We start from the raw sequence: 23,840 nt of genomic DNA, 5'->3' as shown, positions 1-23,840 counted from the left end.
GGCTTAAAGCGGGTAGGGAAGAGTGAATTAGGAAGAAGCTCGCCACCACTCATCACATCCAGAGGCGAGCACTCAGGCCTCACAGGGGAAGAGAAAGAACCAATTAGAGGGGCTGCTGCTGTCGCCGACAGCTCTTCGTCTGGAGGTTCAGCTTGGCCAGGAGCAGAGAAAGAAACGAAGTTAGATTCATCTCCGAGTCTATCATCTCCACCGCAGCGTTCTGTTGGGTCAAAAGCAGAAACCGAAGATGTTAAACCAGGTTTGCCAATTTCCCAAGTGCCGGCAGATGTGTCTGGGGCAGCCAGGGCAGAAGACAAACAAGGCCTTTTATTCCCCACAGCTCTCGATTCTGAACGCTCAGTTTCATCACAGAAAAAGAACTTGGTGTCTGTCTCAGAGACGTCAAGGCCTCCACCCAAACTTCCTGTCGACTTAGGTAGCGAGGAAAAGAAAGAAGACAGCGAGCTTCCTCCCTCACAAGTGTCACCTGCACCTCACACAGTTCCAAATGACAAACCTGAGGAGATAATCAGGTCTCCCGAGTCTGAAAATTTAGTGTCAGACAACGTAGCCCCAACGTTACTGGCTCTCAGGGAGGAGATGAACAGAGAAGCAGAGGAGACATCTTCTTCGGAGCTGGGGGCTTTCCTGTCAGGAAAGCGAGATCTCGGGAAGCTCCCTGAGGAGACACACAGACAGTTATCAGAAGCACCAGCTGCTGGGTCAGAACTCATTGGTGGTAGAGATAGAAGGGAATCCTTAGGTATAGACCCGTTAAAACCCTTTGTAACGGAACCAGCGTCTTCTGTCTTGGAAATGGGCCCCACCAAGCTTAGGAGCAGAGGAAAAGAACAAGAGGAAAAGAGGGAGTTTCCTGTGCCAGCCACATCTCCGTTAGAGACTGCTTCTTCTGACCTCCCTGTAGGGCAAAGGGAGCTCGAAAAAACCCTTCACGAGGGGCAAGCTGCTGAGGTGCCTGATGGGAGCAGCTCTATCGCAGATAAACCAAACCTGGCTAGTCAACAAGTCTCAGATAGGAAAGAGAATTTGGAGCAATCCAAGTCGTTTATGACAACTGAGTCTGCCGATGTTACAGGAACAAGAGAGAAGGAGACTCTCTTTTCTCCAAAGGATAACACTTGGATTCTGGAAAAGCCAGAGGACTTGGCCAATCAGCATGAAGATAGAAAACTGGGATCTCAGCAGCTGGAGTCCCCTGGCAGCAATGAGATGATGCCAGAGAAACTCAAGGCTGTTCCATTGGATACAGACCGCACATCTGGAATCAGAAAGCAGGTTCTCCCACAAGCTGTGGAAGAGCCCCATGTGGCATTGCAAGAACAAGTGTCTACCCTTCATATATCTAGTGGCAGGATAGAAACCTCATCCGCTAAGACTTCCCTTTCTGAAGAAATAAAGTTGCCTCAGGAACCAAAGCCCGTGGTTCCAGCTGCAAAGGTGGATCGAGGCAGAGCAGAGGAGAGGCAGATCAATTCTTTCACAGAGAGTGAAAATTCGATACCAGAGAAAACAAATACAGAATTTCCCGGGCCTTGCAAAGAAGAAACCCAGGAGGAAATCAAACTACCTCTTGAAAGAACTCTCCAGAAATCAGAGGCTGGCCCATCGGCAGAACAGGTAAAGGCAGAAACTGCCCCCGTTCCTGCCAGAGCAGCACGTTTCCTGGCCGAAGTTGCAGAACCCACACTGGACAATGACCAGGAAGCAAGCACATCGCCGGCGTCTGGTGAAAAGCCACCTCAAGAACCAGAACGGGTTCCGTCAAAGGCTGTAGATGATGCCGACGAACGGAGAAAACCAGCCCCCAACGTGAAAGTGTCCATCCAAAGTAAATATGTCCCTGCAGTCAAAGCAGATGTCACACCTCAAGCCCCAGCGACACCAGAGTTGGCACAAGGGCCATCTGAGAAGTCATCGGTGGCTGAGCAAGGTCTTCCTGCAGAAAAGGGGAAGAGAGGAATTTCGTCCTTCAAATCATGGATGTCTAACTTATTGTTTGGATCAAGCACTCCAGATAATAAAGTCAGTGACAAAGAAGAAGACTTAGAGACCCAGCCAAGTCCCTCTGTAGAGAAAGCGGCCACAGCCATAGAGCCTAAAGGCGCAGTTCCTGCTGAGGTTAATGCAGTTAAACTGGCTGAAGAACCCAAGGGGGTGTCAGTTAAATCCAGCGAAAGTCAAGACCTTAAAGAAAAACTCACATTTTTATCAAATGTAGAAGTTTTAAACCAGCCTGAATCCAACTCTGAAAATTATGGGGAGAAAGAATCTCAAGGCTATTTGGAGGGGACGGGGGTAAGCTCAGCTACGTCAGCTGGTGGCAAACATCTTGGAATTCAACCTCGTTCCCCCACAGGTGAGAAACTGGCCATGGAAGAAACCCCAAACAGTGTTCCTTCCCATGTTACCCAGAGCCAAAGACACCAGAAACCACAAATCTCTCCTCCATCTTCGTGGAGGATTTCTGCTCTTCAGGAAGAACCGAGCGGTGATCACAAAGAAACATTGATCTTGTCATCGGACATAGTAGACAAAATGCCACAACAGTCCACGTCAGCTCCATCCGACTTCACAAGGACGGAGGAACCTGAGAAGCCAGCGCCAGTGATTTCGCCAGCAGAATCAAAAGGCGGTTTAATTGATCTTGGTGGAGACAGACTAAGAAAAGAAATGCCAAAACCCACTTCTTTGGAACACGGTGAAGAGGAAGTCAAACGCCCAACAGAGAAGGATAGCTGGGAAATTAGATCGTTTTCCCTGGCAGAAAAGAGGGAGCTGGCAGAGAAACAAGAAATCATGGCTCCCTCGGAGCTTAGGGAAAATAAGGCGGCAGGAAAGTTGCAAATGACGCCGGAATCTCGACCTTTCAAGTTGGAAGAATCAAAAGCCGCTGAGAAGCTGGAACAGCGCATCTCTCCAAGTGAAGAGCTCATGGAAAAAACCCAGTGTGACTCTCGCTTTGGAGGAGAGGAAAGAAAAGGAAGAACAGGCATGGGCATCTTCAGAAGGAAAGAAGCAGGGGCGTGGACCCTACTCTCCAACTGTAGCCATGCCCGCGCCTGGAGCATCGGCTGGCTCTTTGGGTGGAGCCCAACCACCTTCATTGGTTAAACCGCAACCCATTACTGAACAACCAGAACACATATTCACAGAGATAGACCCAGAAATTAGGGAGAGGAAGGCAGCAGAAACCCAACTACATGCCCTGGAAGAGAGTAAAATTTTAGTAGAAAAAAACAAGTCTTCCCGTGTGGAGCCTCCCCATGGGGAGGAAATGGTTGGCCCTTCTTTGACTCAGGGAGGAAATCTCAGGGAGGAGTTGGAGAAATCAAGTGAGATTAGAGTGGGTCTCAACGAGGAAAGGGGGCAGTTCGCAATGCCAGAGTTGTCCTTTGGTACTTTAGTGGCTGCTGCGGATGAGAGTATGCAGTCAAGATCTCTAGCTAAGGATGCTGAAAGGACATCAGAGCACACTCCTAATGAAACAGGGCATTTGGGAAGACCGGCCACTCAGCTGTCATCTGTAGAACCACAAACTCTCGCTTCAGGAACTTCTCTAGAACATCCAGTGAAGAAACCCGAAACGTGGTTGGAGGGGCCTACAGTCCACACTATCCAGACGTCTAAAGATCACTTGTCCACTCTTGTTTCAAAGAGTCACCCGGAAACTGCGGAGGAGGTGCACAGAAACCAACCACTCTCTTCAGCAGCAAGCAGCTATACTCAGTTTATGCTTAATGCGTCAGCAATCAGTGCTGATGGGACGGCCTCTATGAGAGGCGCATCCCAGGAGCCCGGAGGCACCTCCGTGAAAGATGAAGAATTTGCAATAACCAGCAAGCCAGCTGGACTTTCAGAGGACCAGAAGAGTGCCTTTAGCATCATTTCCGAAGGGTGTGAGATACTGAATATCCATGCTCCTGCCTTCATCCCTTCTGTGGACCAGGAAGAAAGTGAACAAATGCAAGATAAGTTACAGTATTTGGAGGAGAAAGCCTCATTTAAAACTATATCCCTGCATGATGAGAGTGAGGAAGTTGTTTCCCATAAAACACGGAAGGACAAGTTAGAAGACCCTGAGAGGAAAGTCACGTCACTCACAGGAAGCGAGCCAAAGGAAACTCAGAAGACAAAAGAGGAGATAGCTACAGAGTCAGAAACAGGGAGCTTCACTTTTATTCAACCCACAGTTTCCAGTGAAGAGGAGGATTATTTTGAAAAATACACTTTGATTGATTATAACCTTTCCCCAGACTCAGAAAAACAGAAATTAACTCTTGAGGGTTTCCCAAAGGAAGCCACGGAAGCAGCAACTTCTTTCCCAGAAAGTTCAGATGAAGGCGCCCTGGAACCCGAATATGACTTGGTAAAGCTGGACGAGAGATTTTACGGTCTAGCAAAAGACTACAGCGAATTATCTCATGCAGAGATGCAGAAGTCTTCGGTCACCCAAAAACCAGATGATGAAAATGTGTCGAAGGGTATCAGTCGAGGGGTGGACTCCAGATCACCTGGGATGCCTTTGTTTGATGTGGAGGAAGGAGTGCTATCAAGGAGTCAGATATTTCCCACCACCGCCAAGGCTGTCAACCCCGAGCTTCTCGAGGAACCACCTGCACTTGCATTTTTATATAAGGATCTGTACGAAGAGGCGTTTGGGGAGAAAGAGAAAGGGGAGACAGCTTCTGAAGGTGACAGTGTGGCTTCTGAGGCGTCATTTCCAAGGAGGCATTCTGACACTGAGGACAGAACAGGTATGTATTTTGAGAAGTATATACTCAAAGATGACATTCTTCACGACACATCTGTAACTCAAGAGGATCAAGGCCAAGGCCCGGAAGAAAAGCCAGTTGGTGAGGATGATTCGCATCAACCGAGAGTTGCAGAAAGGGAAATTGGGAGAAAGCCTGAAACCAGTTTTTGGGAGAAGAATCTGGAAGAACAGCACAAGGCTGTTGACAGGGAAGGAGCCTCTGTAGGCCACATGGAGCTCCGTGATGGGGTAGCGGTGCAGCAGAAAGCTCCGGTTACAGAGGAAGTCAGAGCGGTCACCCAGAAGATGAGCTATGCAGTTCCGTTTGAAGACACTAGCCGTGTTCTGGAGAGTGGAGATGAACCAAACAGCCAGGGTAACGAAGCAGGAAATGCCAGTCCAGAGATCCATCTGAATGTCCCAGTACAAGTGTCTTTCCCAGAGGAAGAATTTGCAGCTGGTGCCACTTACGCTTCAGAAATACCACAAGAAGAGCTCGTCCTTTCTGAGCCACATGAAGAGAGGTTCCACAATATCCCAGTTCAGGATGAGTATGAGTTTGTTGACTCTCTGGTCAGTCGAGGCATCTTCCCAGAAGAACCACATTCAGAATCCACACCTGAAGATGTGTTATCTCAAGGAACAGACTCCTCCGAGCACATCAAGGAACATGAACTCATGAGTGAGGAGGAGCCAAGTATGTCTGCCGAACAGAAGGAGTTGGACGGAAGGAGGACAGAAAATGACCAGACTGTACCAGAGCTGGTTATAGAGAAGACACAGAGGGAACGGAGAAAGGCCCAGGTTGACTCTTACTGCTACACCTGCAAAAGCCCAGTCTCTGAAATGGACAAGGTGTTGGACATTCACAAAGACCACGAGGTTTCGGCCCTGGACACAGCTATCAGTGCTGTGAAGGTAAACCAGCTTAACACACAATTATACATGTATGTTGGGTTGCTTTCGCATTTTCTTAAAAATGACGAATGTTGGATATTCATTTTAAGCAAAATGTTCTGAAAAAAGTGTGACTATTTCCATAAGAATTTAGTTAAGACTATCTTATCTATTATTCTCACAGGTATATCATGTTTCAGAGCATTTTTCTAGGTTCTTGGGATATGAAGAAATAATATGGGGTCATTGCCACCAACGAGTTTACTATCTCATAGCAAAGACCCTTAATGTTATAAAAAAGTAAAATGCTTTTAATCTCGATAATTGCTCATTGGCACACAAAACAAGTTACTTCTTGTCATCGATAATATTGTCCTTTAAATATGCATCTACTGCACTGACCAATTCTAAGTGTTAAAAAATTCTTGAAACAGTAAGATTTTAATTTTGATTCTCATCATATCCCACCTCCCCAGGGGTACTGTTGAGAAGCATGGAGCCTTGGAGCACCCACCTACCTCTCAATCACCTTCTATTTTCACATCTCCGTCCTACATACAGCTTCCAGAATGGTCTTATAATTAGCAAATAATAACAAAACTTGAGCACTTTCTCTGTGTGCCTGGCCTGTGTTGAGTTCTTGGTCTACAAAGGACATTTTACTTCTCATAGCTCCCCGTCACAGTTTGTAGAAAATGAGATGGGTTCAGGGCGTTAGTGATTTGCTGAGGTCACGAGGGACGAACCTGGGACTGGTACCCAGGTTGGACTCACATTGGAGCTTCTGCTCTTGGCTGTGGGTCCACACAGTTTGGCCCAGTGCCTTCCCATCAGTGGTTCTCACATGATCCTTCAATGATGTTGCTGTTAAATAGTTGTCAGGATCATTTTGATTATATTGCATTTTAGAATCTGGGTATTTTTTTCCCCTATCAAATTAATTCCCTTCTAGTTCTCTAGGGTGAAATTTCCTTGACATTTTTCTGGCTAAAGTTTGGAGGAAGGGGCCAGGCAACCTGTGTTGTGATATCTTACATGTCAGGTGCATTAACTCCACTGAAGTGTGCTCCATTAGGATTACATTTTCTTTGAAGACTGTCTGCTCAGTTTTCCATACCTTTTTATTAATTGTGTTTTGTTCCTATCTAAGTTTTGCCAAAACATGGACAATTTTAAAAGTCCAAAAGCAATACTCTAATCTCTTCAGATCGTATAAATCTTTCATTTAAAAAAAAAATTCAAAAGTAGGATGATGGTGTCATTTTTAAAACATCATTTTAAAGTTTTTTTTTTTTTTTTTTTTTTTTTTTTTTTTTTTTTTTTTTTTTTTTTTTTTTTGTTCATTTGATGTTCTCTAAGGAATGTGGGGAGGAGAAAAGTGAGAACCCATGACTAAAGCCAGGAAGGCTTGCTTTTTTTTTTTTCATTAAGTTACCCATGAAAATTAAGAGTTGGAGGCAACTTACAAAAAAAAAGAAAGGAAGGAAGGAAGAAAGAAAGGAAGGAAGGAAGAAAAAAAGAAAGAAAAGAAAGAAAGGAAGGAAGGAAGAAAGAAAGAAAGAAAGAGAGAGAGAGAGAAAGAGAGAAAGCTGGACGCTAGAAAGATGACCCAGCAGTTAAGAGCACTTGCTGCTCTTGGAGAGGACCTGGGTTCAGTTTCCTGCACCCACATGGTGGCCCACAGCTATCCATAACTCCAGTTCCAGGGGACACAATACCCTCCTCTGATCAGGCAGACATGCGTGCACATACATACACGTAGGCAAAATGTTCATATGCATAAACAAGGAAATCTTAAAAACTTTAAGAAAAAGGGATCTCACAAAAGCTGTAGATGAACCAGCTCGCCCCTTCTGAGACTGTTGGCTCCAGTTTCCTGAAGCCCCAGGTCTTCCTGCTTTGCCCATCCCCCATTATGGTGATTGTCTTTATTTATTTATCCGCACCCTTGTTTCACTTCTTTCCCTTGTCTTGGGGTTTACTGATCTCCTCTTCTACGTCAGGAAGGATGCCAGTCATTGGGAGTGAGAAGGAAAGGAAAGACAACGAAGAGATGGACTTAGCGAGCGGCTTCTCAGCTCGGTACTGGCTTCCGGGAGTACAGGAAGCTGAGAGACTAAGCTTTGGGGCGTTGAGTAGTTGGGTGGAAGCAGGAGGGCCGAGGAAGGTGTCTAAAAGCTGAAGCTTGGCTGAGCCTTGATGAGGTCCAGATCGTGTTAGTCAGTGGCAGAGAGGACGTTCTAGAAATGGACACTGTAGGGAAAACACATGTGAGGAGAAGCTACACAAAGATGCTGCTGTGTCAGGAGCCTGGGGGGGGTGGGGTGGGTGGCGGGGCGTTAGGGAACGTAATATCATCGTCATTCTGTGGACCGCTGAAGCTCTGTTCTTCAGTTTTGTTTTTTATGTTTATCAGGCCAGAGTGCCGCTAGGCTTAGAAGGATGGCTGAAGTAGAGACCGCCCGCCCTCAACCACCACTCCATAGATTTTCTACTTGGTTGCCGCTTACTGCAAACCTTAACCCTTTCAAGATGGTTGGACTCTTGGGATTCAGTAGACAGTCCTCTGCAGCACTTGGTGTGCCGGGTGCCGAGCTGGGAGTACCCTGCTCACCCTCTCAGCTCTGCCAGGCACATGGGGGTTGTGTATAGTTACGTCAAGAAACAACTGAGGCACGGCAGGCCACTTTAGCTAGAAGGCTGTGTGCTCCTTGCTTTTCTTGGTGCTGTGAAAATACCTGACATGAGTCACTTAAGGAAGGAACGGGGGGGGGGGGGGGGGGGGGGGGGGGGTTTGGTTTCAAATTCAAGGGTACAGTCCACCATGGAGAAGTCACGGTGGCGAGGGCTAGAAGCAGTGGGTCACATTTTATCTACAGTCTATCTACAGGTGATTCTAGAGCTTGTCAAACTGATAATCACACTGTAGAGTTCTACTCCAGACTATAAAACGCCAGGCCTTATGAGCTGTAATTATTCAAATCCAGAGTTTATTAAACAAGAACACCCATGCATATGTGTGCTCACATTCATGTAGAGGTCAGAGAAAAACCTCAAGTATTTTCTTCAGGCACTATCCACTTTTTTTTTAAACTATAACTTTAACAGGGTCTCTCACTTTCCTGGAACTCATTAATAGGCTAGGCTGGCTGGCTAGAGAGCCAGGCATCTGCTTGTCTCTATCTCCCCATTTCTGGATTACAAGCAGGCACCGCCATGCTCAGTTGGTTTTACGTTGGTTCTGGGGCTCAAACTCATGTCCTTGGGCTTGCAAAGCAGGTATTTGCCAACTGAGCTACTTCTCCAGCCCTGCAGAATTTAACTATTTGTCATGCATAACTGTGTGAAATCCTTTTAGGAAAAGCAGCGAAAACACCTAAAATTTGATTTGTTAGTGAGTACGGTATAGTAAAGCTCTACAAATATATTAAGGAAACCAGAAACCACCGATTGAAATGTGTCTCTCTGATGTTATACAGTAAAGACACTTTAATTCTTCCCTTCAGGTTCAATTAGGAGAATTTCTTGAAAACCTACAAGAAAAATCCTTGAGGATTGAAGCTTTTGTTAGTGAGATTGAATCCTTTTTTAATACCATTGAGGTAAGTTAGCATACTTCTTCCTCCTCTGTCCTGCCTTATTCATTGTGTCAACAGTAGACTATTTGGAACTGATTTGGTATGTGTATTATAATGTGCATGTGGCATGTAGTATATGTGTGTGCTGTGTGTGCTGTGTGTGTGTGTGTTGCAGGATATTTGTTTACACTATATGAAGATGTGTCATTGTGATTGGTTTAATTGGCTAAGCAGCCAACAGCTAGACAGGAGAGGTTAGGCGGGATTTCTAGGCAGAGAGAGGAACTCAGGTGATGAATTTAGGCATGGGGATTAGCCAGTGAGACATGGAGCATGAATGTGCAGCATGGGCAGAGGTAAAGAGCCATGTGGCAGACTGTAGATTAATAGACATGGGTTGATTTTAGTTATAAGAGCTAGTGGGACAAGCCTAAGCTAAGGCCAAGCTTTCATAATTAATAATAAGTCTCCGTGTTATTATTTGGGGGCTGGTGGCCTAAATAATGTCCAACAAGAAAGACTAACTACATGAATGTGTACGTGGCATATAGTGCTTGTGTGTATGTGGTATAATATGTAGTGTGTATGTATGTGTGTGTGGTGTAGAGTATGTGTTGCATAGTATATAGTGTATATCTATTGTGTGATGTATAGTGTGTGTGTGTGTGTGTGTGTGTGTGTGTTTGGTTTACATTGTTGGTTATCTTAATTCAAAGCTGACTGTGAGCACTGAGACCGCTTTCTGTTTAAGGATGAAGGCTTTTCCCCTAAAGACGCTCACTTCTTAGGGCCCTGACATGCTAAGGCAGATGCTCTCTGAGAGTGAAGCCTCAGACAGTTACTAAGAGGTGTTACTGCTTCCATTTCATGGGTGAGAGACCGAGACTGATTCTTCTGCTCTGCTTTCCTGCTTCTCACTGCTTGGCCTCCAGAAGTGTTCTGGCCACTGACTTGAGTCTTATGTTTCGGGCCATGGTGTCTCAGGGCACCACCGCTGAATGTGCACATTACTGGCTGTTAGTTTCTGCTCCTCCACTGTGAAGAGAGTGGGTAGGAATGTTCTGTCCTTACCCAGAGGTGGCCCAGACACCCGTAGCTGTCAATCAGAAGTGAAGAGGCCTCCAGGCCACTGCAGAAACTGACCGACCAATCCCATTGGTGCATTGTAGATCAGTGAACAGCTGCTTTATTGTCCCGTTCCCCAGTCAGTCTAGTGAGGATAGCTGATTGCCAGTTGTGTCCAAATGGACAGTAAAGTTCCTACCACTGTGGTAAAACTGCCCCTCCCAGGAGAATACTGGTGCAGAGAGGCGAAAATCACACAGGCCAGGATCCTCCCCAGAAGTGATTTTCTTTTCTTCCTTTTTAAATTTTGATATTTCTTTTCTTACTTGATGGTAATAGTGAATTCCTTTGCAAAGCTAATATTGCTTTGCAAAGCAGATAAATAAGCTAGAAGTTTAGACATGTTCTGAATTTTGACTCTTTGGCTGGAATGTCAGAGGTGTTATGGAATATTAGTTGATGATGTGTTTGTGCTGTGGAACATTTGTTTAATGATGCAAAGATATGTTGCATTCTTGTATGTTGCATTTAACTCTGTGAAGCTGTGTTATTTTGCCTGCCTAAAACATTGGATTGGCCTAATAAAGTGCTGAACGGCCAATAGCAAGGCAGGAGAAAGGATAGGCGGGGCTGGCAGGCAGTGAGAATAAACAGAAGGAGAAGAATGTAAAATGGAAGAGCAAGAAAAGGAGAAGGAGTTGGGACTCCAGGGGTCAGCCACCCAGCCACACAGCCAGCCATGGAGTAAGAAGTAAAGAAGGGTATATAGAATAGAGAAAGAGAAAAGGCAAGAGGCAAAAGGTAAACAGGATAATTTAAGCTAAGAAAAGCTGCTTATAAATGCTTATAAGCCAAGCATTCATAAGAAAGAATTAAACTCCATGTGATTATTTGGGAGCTGGGTGGCGGGCCCCCAAAGAGTAAAAAGAACCAACTGCACATAGGCCAGTTATTTCAAAGGCAAAAAGATGGGGGGCAAACAAGGCGTCACGTCTCTTTCATTAGGAAGCGCTCTGTCCCCGCCCCTCTAGGAGAACTGCAGCAAAAATGAGAAACGGCTGGAGGAGCAGAATGAGGAGATGATGAAGAAGGTTTTGGCGCAGTACGATGAGAAAGCCCAGAGCTTCGAGGAAGTGAAGAAGAAGAAGATGGAGTTCCTGCACGACCAGATGGTCCACTTTCTGCAGAGCATGGACACAGCCAAGGACACCTTGGAGACCATAGTGAGAGAAGCTGAGGAGCTGGACGAGACCGTGTTCCTGGCTGTGAGTACCACAGGAAGCAGGCCTGATGCCTGGTGCCCATGTTGACACACGTCTGCTTTCAAAACTATTCCTAAATTTGTTTATAAACCGGGTATAGAGGCACTGCCCTGTAACACAGCACTTGGGAAGCCAGGGCAGCACAAGCAGAGGTACAAATCCTGTCTGTTCTATACCCCAAGACTCTGTTTCAAACAACAAACAGAGCAGTGGGCGGTGGTGGCGCACACCTTTAATCCCAGCACTCAGGAGGCAGAGGCAGCCGGATCTCTGTGAGAGATCCATGGGAGGAGGCTATCTATCATCATGTTACAGAAGGTTGATCACTTTCTGAGACTGGAGAGCCCCCTCACAGCCTTATTTATGTCATGCTGTTCCTCTGAGGGCCAGCCCAGCCTCCTTTTGTCTAGCTAGCATCCTCATGCTGGCCCCTGTGCCTGTCCTACGAACTCTCTCATCTGTGGTGACCTCTCATATGAACCATTTCCTCCGCCCTTACCAAGCAGCTGACAGTAACATTTTGGTTCCCTTTTTGATGTATAAGGGAAACTTAATTGGGGCACCTTCCTCAAATAGGGCCAGGGATATTGTTAGAAGCAGCTTCCTCATGACATGATTTCTTAATTCAAACAAGGGACTCGGGGAGAGCAATTCTCTCTTGGACGAACCTTAGTTTGCTCCTCATAAATCCCTAGAATGATCCAGAAGATGCCATGATTAACCAGGAGTAATACAGATGTTTTCCCTGAGGACAGATACAAGCCTAATTGTCAAATAGGAAACCTCTATCTGTGCTGAGAGGGAATCCCCTCCCACTTCAGAGTTCCCTATCTTCCTAGAACTCCTAGTGAAGTTGGAAGATAGATTGAGGCAAAAATAGGCATTATGAAAGTTCATGATTGACCTCTGGAGACACCTCTAGCCAGGGAAAATTTAGATCAAGTGAATACGGCCATCCTCAAAGGAGAATTTAAAACCATCATGTGGCTTTATGTTTAATTAAAGCAAAGCTTTAATATTTTTACATTAGAACCCTCTTATGAAGTATAACATTAATAAGGCACTCTGTGCTCCACAATAACCTTTGTTTGATGAAGAATATTTTTTTTTCTCTAGGAGAACAGATTAGGAAGGGGGAAACATTTGTTTCTGCATTTGGTGGTGATATTTATCCATTCTAGAAAAGACGGAGAATATTGGAAATAGAGGATATCCCTCAAAGATAACTGCTGATCCCATTATATGTAAAGCCCACATGGAACAAACTTAAGTTATTTTCCCCTTGCTTCACAGAATTCTAAACTATTTGTTAATCAATAGACTACAACAGCTCACTGTCTGCCTTGCCCATCAAAGAGAGCGAGGCAAACTGCAAATGAAGGCCCCTCCCTCCTCCACACAACCCTCACCCCTCCCAGTACCACTTTCCCTGCTAGTCAACCCCAAGTCCCAAAGACAAATGGCCTCAGGGACGCCTGGGGTAAAGATGTTTGATCTTAACGCTCCTGGTTACTTTTACTTTCTGTTGTTAATTAGTCTCTCTCTCTCTCTCTCTCTCTCTCTCTCTCTCTCTCTCTCTCTCTCTCTCTCTCCCTCTCCTCCTTCTCCTCCTCCTCCCCCAACCCAAGTCCTTTGAGGAAATCAATGAAAGGTATATGCAACACTGTGCAACAGAGCAGGGCTGAGGGGAGCATGGTGGGATGCTTGGGGGTGGGGAGGCTGAGCTGCCAATTAAAAACACATCAAGGGAGCTGCTGGGTGTTCACCTCTTCGATGCAGTGCTTTTAAATGTTAAATGACAGCTTCAGAAGAAAATTGCATGTGCTTTGGTTAAATAACAATTATCGTAGTGTAGATTTTTAACTGCTTTCCTGAGATGTGGCCTGTGTTTTCAATCTAATCTCAACCATCTTTCCTGCTATGGAATAAAAAAAAAGTTTATAAATGATTAGACTTATTGGTTAAATATGAGCATTTGAAGCAATCATTCTTTGCTTCCGTGGACAATTTTAGAACCTATGTCGCCCTGATGGCATGTTCACTCATTTTCTCTTCAGAAGGTAGTTCTGCACTTAACCTTCTCTTTCGGCTCAGCTAATCTAATGAATCTTACGCTATTGATCGGATTTTGTTTTGATGATGCTTTTAACACTTGGTCTAAGAGATTTTTCATTCTTCTGAGAGGCGAAACACCAACATGATCGGATAGCACCGTCCATGAAGACACAGACATCAGCTTTCTGTCTTCCAGGTCATCTGCGGCTGCCATCCAAACACTGATCTCACCCCTTTTCCTTTTGCCTCACAACAAGAACTTGAGATCTTTTCTGCTAGTTGAGCCCAGGGTCTTATCATGTTAGTGGCATCTTAAATGTCCTTTTCTAAGTTATAAATATTATCTTGGGCTTATTTCTACTGAAGTTCAATGACAGTGAGTAAAGAGCTGAGACTGAAATCAGAAATGTTTATCTGGGATGTATAGTAAAGGGAGTTTGAATAGGAAACTTGACCTTTTTCAGATACATGAAGCCACAGGAATGACTCTTATTTGCTTATACTATAGTACCAATATACTTTATAAGACCTATTTATGTATTAGTGTTGGTACTAGTTGACCAGACTTTTGTAACAGTGGCTGTACTGTGAATAGTTACTTAAGGAACGTTAAAACCTGGGGTGATAGAGCATGCCTTTAATCCCAGTGATCCAGAGGTAGAAGCAGGCAGATCTCTGAGTTCAAGGCCGGCTGAATCTACAAAGTGAGTTCCAGGACAGCTAGAGTTACACAGAGAAACTCTGACTTGAAAAACAAGAACAGAACCAACAAAACAAAACAAAATCTGCTGATGCTGTCTGATTCATATGCCCTTACATTGGGGCTTCATTGGTTTGAAGTGTGGTCTGGGCATTTTCAAAGCTTTGTGGGTGATTGTGATGAACAGGCAGGCTTGAGAACCTCTGGGTGAAAGTCTCAGTCTGTCCTCAGGCCCAGCGGTTTCCAAAACTGACATTGCTTGAATCCTCTGGATGACATGTATGTCCCAGACCTGGGAGCCCCACCCCACCCCTTGAGGATTTGTAGGTTAGTGTGAGGCTCCTTACCAGTTCCCATGGATGAGTTTCAGAAATTCACACCCAAGCAGTGATCCATATTTTTTTTAACTTAAAGATCAGTAATGTAATTATTGGTTTTTAAGTTTAAAAATATGTGGATTTATAGTGCCATTTCACATACACTGGACAATAGAGATGCATACTGAATTATTTTTATCCCATCCACATGTGTAAGATAATGATCAGGAAGAAAATTTGGTGGATGAAAATTTATAAATGCTTTTACTTTAAAGATGCTGAAAGATGGTTTTACTTTCTAAATACTTGATTACCACTAATATGAATAGATGGCCATTGGCATACTAAATGCCATTCTTTTGGTTTTATTCTTTAACTTGGTAATTTACATGTCATTTTAATTAATTTCTTTTTCACTCCCAATTGACAATGAATTCATCTTTACTACTGCTGCCTATCACAGGGGAATATGCTTGGGATAACCAATATTTTTCTTTTATTATATTTTTTATTATTTAAAATAACTTTTAAATTAAATTCAAATACAATGTCAATCATATTCTTGCTCTTCCTCATGTCCTTCCAGATCCTCTCCCCCTCCCTGCCCTACCCACCTAATTTTAAGTTTCTTCTCAAAAAAAAACCCCAACTAAACAAAAACCCAATACAACAGCCCCCCAAACAAGAAAACAAAATAAAACAGCACCCAAACAGAAACAACAACAACAACAAAACATAAAACACCAAACTGCAACCAAATAAAAGCACACAAAAGAACAGTGGAGTCCGTTATATGTTGGTCAACTACTCTTCAGCACGAGGCCTGTCCTGGAGTGGTTGATATACCCAGTGTCACTCCGTAGGAGAAACTGATTTTCCCTCTCCCAGAAGGTCTAAGTGACAGTCCAGTTGTTAACCTTTACCCTAGTGGCTAGGTCTTCATTCATTCTTTCCTTTGTTCATTTCAAAAATAAAGTAAAGTATAATAAGATAAAAACAGAAGCTGTCACATCAAAGTTGGACAGGGCATGCCAACAAGAGAAGGAAACGAGCCCACGAGAAGGTACGAGAATCAGAGACCCACTCGTTCACACACTCAGGGAACCCGCAAACACACTAGACTGGAAGCCATAACACATGCCCAGAGGACCTGGTGCAGGCCCATGCAGGCCCTGTGCATGCTGCCTCGGTCTCTGTGAGTTCGTATGAGCTTTTGCTTATATGCTGATTCAGAGGGCCTTGTTTTCTTGGTGTCCTCCATTCCCTCTGCTCTTAACTCTTGCCTTCTCTTCCTTGGGGTTCCCTGAGCTCTGGGGGCAGGGTTTGGTAGAGACATTCCATTTAGGGCTGAGTGTTCCAAGGTCTCTCATTCTCTGCATAATGTCTGGCTGTGGGTCTCTGGATTTTGTTTCCATCTGCTGTAGGAGGAAGCTTCTCTGATGATGGCTGAACAAGGCATTGATCTATATTGGTATAGCAGAATATCATTAGGAGTCATTTTATCACTGCATTTTTGGTTTTGTTTTTTCCTGTTTTTAGACTAATATTATTTGGTTTTATCCTAGGTCCCTGGGCTATCTAGTCATTGGTTCTTGGTCACCCAAGCAGTGTTGGGTATGAGTTCCATCTCATGGAGTGGACATTAAGTCAAATCAGACATTGGTTGGTTACTCCCACAAGCTTTGTGCCACCATTGCCCTAGCATATCTTGTAGACTGGACACCATTATGGATCAAAGCATTTGTGGATTGGCTGGTGTTTATGCTTCTCTTTTGGTAGTATGCAAAGTACACTCCTGTACCAAAGACACCAGAATGTAGGGGTGGAGAGTCTATGTAGGCATCAGTTTGATACCTCCATGTTCAATGAGTTCTGTAGGTGTTGGGGTAGCCAATATTTTAATGCAGTAAAATAGAGGACTCTTGGATTTGGTAAGAAATATGAGCAACTAAAGAAAGCTCTATAAATAGGAACACTCACACACACACACACATACACACACACACACACACACACACACACACACACACACACGCATACACACACAACTTTACGTCCTCAAGACAACTTCTCCTTCCTTTCTACAGGAAATGCTAAGTCTAGTTTATTTTCTCTTAGCTGTTTTCTTCCTGCTTTTTTCCTCACTTCATTATATCTCTGAAGACAGTGCTTTTACATTAATTGATTTTTCTCAGCACTAAAATTAAATTAAGGAATGCTGTCAAGCATATTTAGACCCAACATTTGCATATCTTGAACAACACATTTTTTGCTTTATAAATGCTGTTCTGTTAAGGGGATGCAGTCCCTCTATGCTTTGTTCTTCTGGCTTATAATAATGAACAGGAGAGTCTCAACCATTGTAAGACTGACTTGTAAAAGGATATCAATTTGCTGTTAAAATTGAATAGGTTGGTTTACAAGAGAAAACTCAGATGTATTGTGGTATTTGCAGACAGCCTCTGTAGTGTTAGTCAGTGAAATGCATTGAGAAGGCTAAGTGTGCATATTGGTCACATTTTTACTCTTACTTTTTAAAATTTTTTTGGTATGGGTGTTTTGCCTGCATGTATATGTGTGCATAACATGCATGCCTGAACCCCAAACTCAGAAGAAGACACTGGAATCCCCTGGAACTGGGTTGTGAGCCACCATGTGAGTGCTGGGAATTGAACCTGGGTCCTCTGCAAGAGCAACAAGTGCTCTTAACTGCTAAGTCACCTCTCCAACCCTAATCACCACTTTAAAAAAAAATCATCCGTAGTTTATTTCCATATTCCGCACCCCCAAAGCTTTAATGTAGGCTTTTAATCTCCCCCTATCTGGATCAGTGTGGGGACCTCCCGACTCACTCCACTGCCTACCTTGTGTACTGACTGGCTCTGATCTTTCCTCAGTAGCTAATCTGGATTGTCTACATCTCCCTTACGTAAGCAATCCTGTGACTGTCCTTATCTTAAGAGATAAAAATAGAAATTTTCAGTGTGTGTGAAGGGCCCTTCATCGAGTCACAAACACTGTCCCCTTTCCTATCTGTCCCTGTTTCCATGGTGTGCTCTGCTCCCTGGAAAGCCACAGTCCTTGGCATCTCTGGCCGGTGCCCATGGCATTTTACCATCTGCAATACCTTGACTCTCTTCTGTTGCCTCAGAAATTCCTGCTCATTTTTTTAAATACCCCAAAGTCCTCACAGAAGCATTTCCCCACAAATCAAATAGCAGTGAATTTCATCATGTTTAACACTAGTAAGTGTTAAATACTCTAAATATTTCATAATCTCTCCCCCTTATTGTAATTCCAGATTTACTATGCCTGAGATCCTGATTTCTACACAGATTAAACCACTGGCCTCTTATTAAATCAAGATATATTTACTAATTACCTACTATGCATCAAATAAGGCATTGAATGCAATAATGAATAAGACAGTCTTTTCTTCCTTGCAAATTATATTTTGGTGAAGTTGGCCGTTAAAGAACACACTAGGCCTTGATAACTACCAGGAAATGAACCCACAGGGAAACGGGTGCAGTAAGGTTGGCGGGGACAGGCCTTGTCCAGTTCACAACTTCTCTCCACAGCGCTGACATTTGAACAGAGCTGAGCTAAGCGAAGGAAGGCACCGTGCCAGTGAATTTGGGAGGAGAGAGTACCAAGAGCCAGTACAAAGGCCTCAGGGTGGGTCTGGTGGTGGGAAACCAAGAGTCCAGAGAAGGAAGCCCGTGCAGTTCCTCAAAGCTGGCTTCCTTGCTAGAAGAGCATTCCAGGCCTGTGTGAGAGAGCTTAACAAGGAGCCCTGGCCAGCTCTGAGGCCCCTCTGGCTAAGGACAGGTCACTTTGTAAACCCCCACTCGTGTCTTTCCCCTTCAGAGCGCGCCCGTTTCTGTTCTTCCTATATCCATGCTTCTATGTCAGGCCTGATTCCAAATGCTCGGTGTTAGTGTGAGTGGGCACCCCCCCCCCCAAGGGCTTGGGTCTGCAGAACCCATCCCTTTGGAAGCTGAGCTTGTCTTCTAAGACGGCTGGCCTTGCTTTCACAGCTCGACCCCCAGGCCCCAGAACAGAGCCTGGCACACAGTAGGTGAGTATTTATTTTTAGTATGACTGGTAGTTTGGTGCTGAGGGCTGAGAGCAACAGGGCCATCCCTATAGCATGGAAATTTCCAGACTGGCCCAGGATCTGTCCTTTAGGAAATAAAATAATCACGGATGTGAAGCCATGTTCAGGGCTCATTTATAAGAAATGAATCCAAGGCTAGATGATTTGGAAGTTTTCAAATGTGAGAGCCTGGGGATGAGACTTCTGGTATCACCAGGTATGTAAGGAGTCCGAGAATAAATGGATTTTAGTTAGTGCATTTCTCGATGCTTTGGGCTATCTGGGGTGGGGGTGGGGGAACCTTGCCTCCTACAAACCACAGTTGCTCCCACCAGCCTCGAGCTGAACAGGAAGACCTGCTTTGGTTCCATGTCGTTCATGCTTTCCCGACTTAGTGGAGTTCTGTTCCCTTTCAGGCTGCTTTCCGCCATGGATAGCACAGCTTCCTTAGAGAACATGCCGGCCGCCTTCTCGCTTTTTGAGCACTATGAGGACAGCTCGGCGCGAAGTGACCAGATGTTGAAACAAGTGGCTGGTGAGCATTTTAATATACCATTTACCTCGATGGAGCTTGGCAGGTCCTGCTTGCCTGTTTGGGTGAAGATGCGTGCAGGCTGTAAAGGTTTGCAGCGAGACTCTGAGATGGTGCAGGGGCCAGCCGCTCATCTCTGTGATGCCGTGCTTTTCCCTTGGAAGCTCCGTGATTCCCCGAAGAGGAGACATGAAATGAATGGAACTGAAAGGTCCCCTCTTCTTTTATTCTGTTTTTTTTTTTTAAACTAGAACTTCTCTCCCTCCGTGTAAGAGAATTGCTTCACACTAGCGACCCAGCAGATAAGTAAAAAGGAATAAATTACTTTCACACGCGGTGAACGAATTTTACCTTATAAGTAGTTTTCCCCTCTTCAACTCAGTTCCTTCCTCCTCTTCTTTATTTACTCTCCCCCACCCCCACCCCAAACCAAACAGATTAGCTTCGAGAACTCACAGCTCAGCATCATGGTCTGTAGCCAGGAGCTTCCCACTTAGCTGTCAGAGCGTTCTGCCAGCTTTTCAAATTATTTTTTAATGTTCTATTTTAGCAAACAAGGCAGTGCAGCATTTAAACGCTCAAAGCTGCCGTTTTCCTGGTTACTGAGTGCTGCTTACTGTACCGGGTGCTCAGATGTCCTCATCAAGAGGTACCCTTGTCAAATTTACCTCACAGGCAGCCGTTGTGTTTAAAACCCGCGTTTCTGTAGACACGGTTCTAGTTTAGGGACCAGCCAGAAGCTGGCATGCCTTTTAAAAAGACAGCCTCCTCCCAGAAACACCCCCTGCAAAATACTCAAGCCCCAACACCTTTAATGAAGTAGACAATTCAGTCATCTACCCTAATGAATCTTCTTCAGAGCTGTCTCACGTGGAAGGGTGTTTGCATGTGTCTTTTGGGCGCATTAAACCAGAGCAGCGGCCACAAACTAAAGATGCTGATAAATAGAGCAGCAGCATCTTAAGGCTTCGCTGTACACAGCTGCCTGTTTACAGGAATAGAGTTTTGAGTGCCTGATGCTCAATAGGAGGGCTTCTTCTATATTTCAGAGGCCACAGAATGACACAGTCAGAGACTGTTAGCCATCACCCCAGGAAGTGTGTACGGTCTTAGAGGTGTGAAGCACTGTGGGAAAGACCCCTACAAAGCACCCAAGCCGCTCTGTGTCTGCTTTTATGCAGCCCAGGGCCTATATATTTTGTTCTGTGACCAATGAAACCACTCAGAGACAAGGCCCCATGAGGATCTGGCTCCTGCTGACTTACACAGAATGCCAGCTCCCGCTGTGAGAAGCAGTGGCACCTGCCTTTTATTCAGACCCCACCGAGGCTGGGCCCTAGTGAAACATGCAGAGCCAGTCATTCTGACTCCCACATCAACCCCAGGAGGAAGGTTTAGTTATTATCCACATTGACAGGTGTGGAGATAGCACAGCAAAACATCATGTTGCTAAGGACCACACAGCTGGTTAGAGATGCGGGGGATCTGGCCTCAGAGTCTTTGTACCTTATCCACTGGCCCCAAGGCAAGGAAAGAGAAGAAAACCACCCATGGAGTGATAGCTAGGTCTCTGTGACTCTGGATCTTAGATTTGTTTTAAAATTTAAATTCAATTTAAATAATTAAAATTATAAATTTATATAATTTATATAATTTACCATATTAGGGCCTGGAGAGATGGCTCAGCAATAATCAAACCTGAGTTTGATTCTTAGCTCCTATTGCATATAACTCCAGCTTCAGGGAATCTGAGGCTCTCTTTTAAACTCCAGGGGCACCAGCTCTCATATATACATGTGCCCATATGGAAACACACATGTATACCATAATAAAAAAGAAAATAAATCTTTAAAAAAAATTTACCACATTTTTACTCATTTTTATTTTATTTTTAATTTTATTATTTATTTTGGCCTCATTATTAAGCCCTGGTTGGCCTGGCACTCAACCAGGTTAGCCTGGAACTCAGAGATCTGCTTAGCTCTACCTACCTGCAGCTGGGATTAAAGGTGCGTACCACCACACCTGGCATCTTAACTATCTTTAGTTGTATACAGCTGTAGCATGAAGTATGTTCATAGTCTTGACAACCATCACCACCATAGATCCCCAGAATTTCATCTTGCAACACTGAATCTCTGTGTCCATTAAACACCAACTCCCTCTTCCTCTAGACCCCAGAAATTGCCACTCCTCTTCTCTGAATTTGATGACTGCAATGCCCCGAATAAAAGATCATATATTTTTGTAACTGGCTTATTCCACTGAGCACATTTTTCTCCATGTTGACTCATGTTTGCAACACCTGTCATAACTTCGGTGTTTAAGACCTACTATGTGCCTATGCCATGGGTTTTATTCATCCATCTATCTATCCACTTCATCCATCCATCATCCATCTGTCCACCCATCCATCCATCTACCCATCCATTCATTTATCCATCCACCCATCCTTCCATCTACCCATCCATCCATCTACCCATCCATCCATCATCCATCTACCTATCAATCTATCACCCATCCATCATCCATCCATCTATCCATACATCCATCATCCATCTGTAATTCATCTATCCATCCATCCACCATCCATCCATCATCCATCAATCATCTATCCATTCATGATCCATCCATCCATTTATCCATCCATCCATCCATTCATCCATCCACTCATGATCCATCCATCCATCCATCCATCCATCAGCCATCAGCCATCCATCATCCATCCATGGATGGACACTTGGGTTGTTTCCACCTCTTGGCTATTGTGACTGATGCTGCTTTCCTGGAGACTTGTATTCATTTTTTAGAGGAAGTATTTCACTATATAACCCAAGGTGGCATCAGACTCATGTTCCTTCTGCATCAGCCTTCTGAGTGCATGCATGGCACTATGACTGTATATCCTGTGGAAATTTTGAAAGCCAGGTTGAGTGGAATCTACATTTGGCCCCAGGCACTGAAATCCAAGCAGATTAATGTTTAGCTCCCTGAGTATGAAAACTCTCTACAGTCAGTCAGAGGGGCTTCACAGGATGCTTCCTCTTCCTGCACCTGAGCTCCTGGAGAAGAAGCCCCAAGATTCCCTTTGTATTTTTTGACATCACACTTATTCATGTTTACCCTTGAAAAGTTTAAGCAGAATTACTAACATGTAAAATATGAGTTCCAGTGTTCTGCTAAATATGAATTATAAATGTAGTCATGATTATTAGATCGTGTCTCTGGGATATTCTTCTTCTCCTTTGGAGCATTTTCGAGAGAAAATGCATTTCCTGTTTGGAGAAAATGATGTTTTAATTTTAATTCTTTGGGTGGAGGGGCATATGTGGAAACAGAGTTATTTCTAGCCTATGTGCTTTGCTTAATTCCCTACAATGGCTCTACCTTGAAACTAGATGATGGGGCAGGGTTGGCTATCAGTTTTGAGGTTTGCTAAGCTGTGTTAGAGAGAAAAGGATGTAGAAAGATGTTGTCATTTTTCAAGATTAGCTCCAGCTCCACATGTATAATTTACAGTGGGAAGAAGATCATTCTCATTGTTCATGCTCCAACCTCTCTACACTGCTCCAAAGAAAACTAATAATAGTTGAAGTGTTTTGTTTGGCTCTTCCATAAACCTGGGCAACATGAAAACATCCTGGATCACCTCTCCCTGGATGGATACCTTTAGATGGAGCTCTGGCTCTCTGTTGGAAGATACAACCATCAGTCTTTGGGGAAAGGCCAGGGCAGGCAGGTATCTGCCTCCCCATGCAGCCTACTCAGCGTGTCCTGTCTCTGTGGCCTCAGTGGCCTACCAAGTCCTGGGACTTCAGTTCAGCCTTCACTGTCGTGAGGTCCCTGCTCCCTTCTCCATTTTCTGAGTTCCTGCCAAGGTTGTCTTGCTGTCTGGATGCTGCCTCCCAACAGGCACATTTATTAAACACTTGATATACATTGTCTTGCTTCATACAACAACCCTAGGACGTAATGGTATTAGACATTCGTTTTTAAGAAGTGGAGAAACTGAGACTAATATAATGCACATAGCTAGGGGTCTTGCATTTAGCCTGAAGCCAGCCTTTGTTCTGAAGCCTATGAACTTGACCATTCTCCTAGTCCGCTCCTCATATTTTTTATAATTGCATTATTTCTCTACCTCTTTATCTTTATTGAATCATTTCAAATTGTCTTTTTATTCTATTCTTCAAATCCATTTATTTTGTTTCGCATTTTGACCTTATTGCTGAACTAACCTTTGTTTCCTTTTCCCTGAGTGTCAACTTCCAAATTTGGCCTACATTATTTCAATAACCTCATCTCTTAGGAAATTGTTGGCCAGAAAGACACATACACAAATTTTAAGAGTATGACATCTTTTCAACTATGAGAATAACCTTTTTCTTTGATGTATAAAATATGTTCAATGATCATGTATAATGAGCTCAGAAAGATAATTGCACAGAGATTGGTTTATACGGCAAAAATGTTCAATACACCTAATTATAAGTTTCAAAAATTTCCAGTAAAACACTAGAGAATATTGTTGTCTTTAAAATTCAGAGCCACATAATTACAT

General features: G+C 44.1%; 1 protein-coding gene across 1 annotated transcript in view; it reads left to right on the top strand.

The window, feature by feature from the left end:
- LOC114709173 (cardiomyopathy-associated protein 5-like) overlaps positions 1–23,840 on the top strand; it is a 101,188-nt gene that overhangs the window by 61,766 nt on the left and 15,582 nt on the right. The window contains 6 exon segments of the mRNA XM_037209550.1: positions 2–2,958; positions 2,960–5,692; positions 9,178–9,273; positions 11,346–11,579; positions 13,205–13,227; positions 19,164–19,425. Coding sequence (XP_037065445.1) covers positions 2–2,958; positions 2,960–5,692; positions 9,178–9,273; positions 11,346–11,579; positions 13,205–13,227; positions 19,164–19,425 — 6,305 coding nt within the window.

This window comes from Peromyscus leucopus, chromosome 11 (assembly GCF_004664715.2).
Source record: "Peromyscus leucopus breed LL Stock chromosome 11, UCI_PerLeu_2.1, whole genome shotgun sequence".
In the NCBI taxonomy this organism is placed as follows: Eukaryota; Metazoa; Chordata; class Mammalia; order Rodentia; family Cricetidae; genus Peromyscus; species Peromyscus leucopus.
Note: the sequence above shows the minus strand (reverse complement) of the source record. Positions and strands in the feature narration are given on the sequence as shown.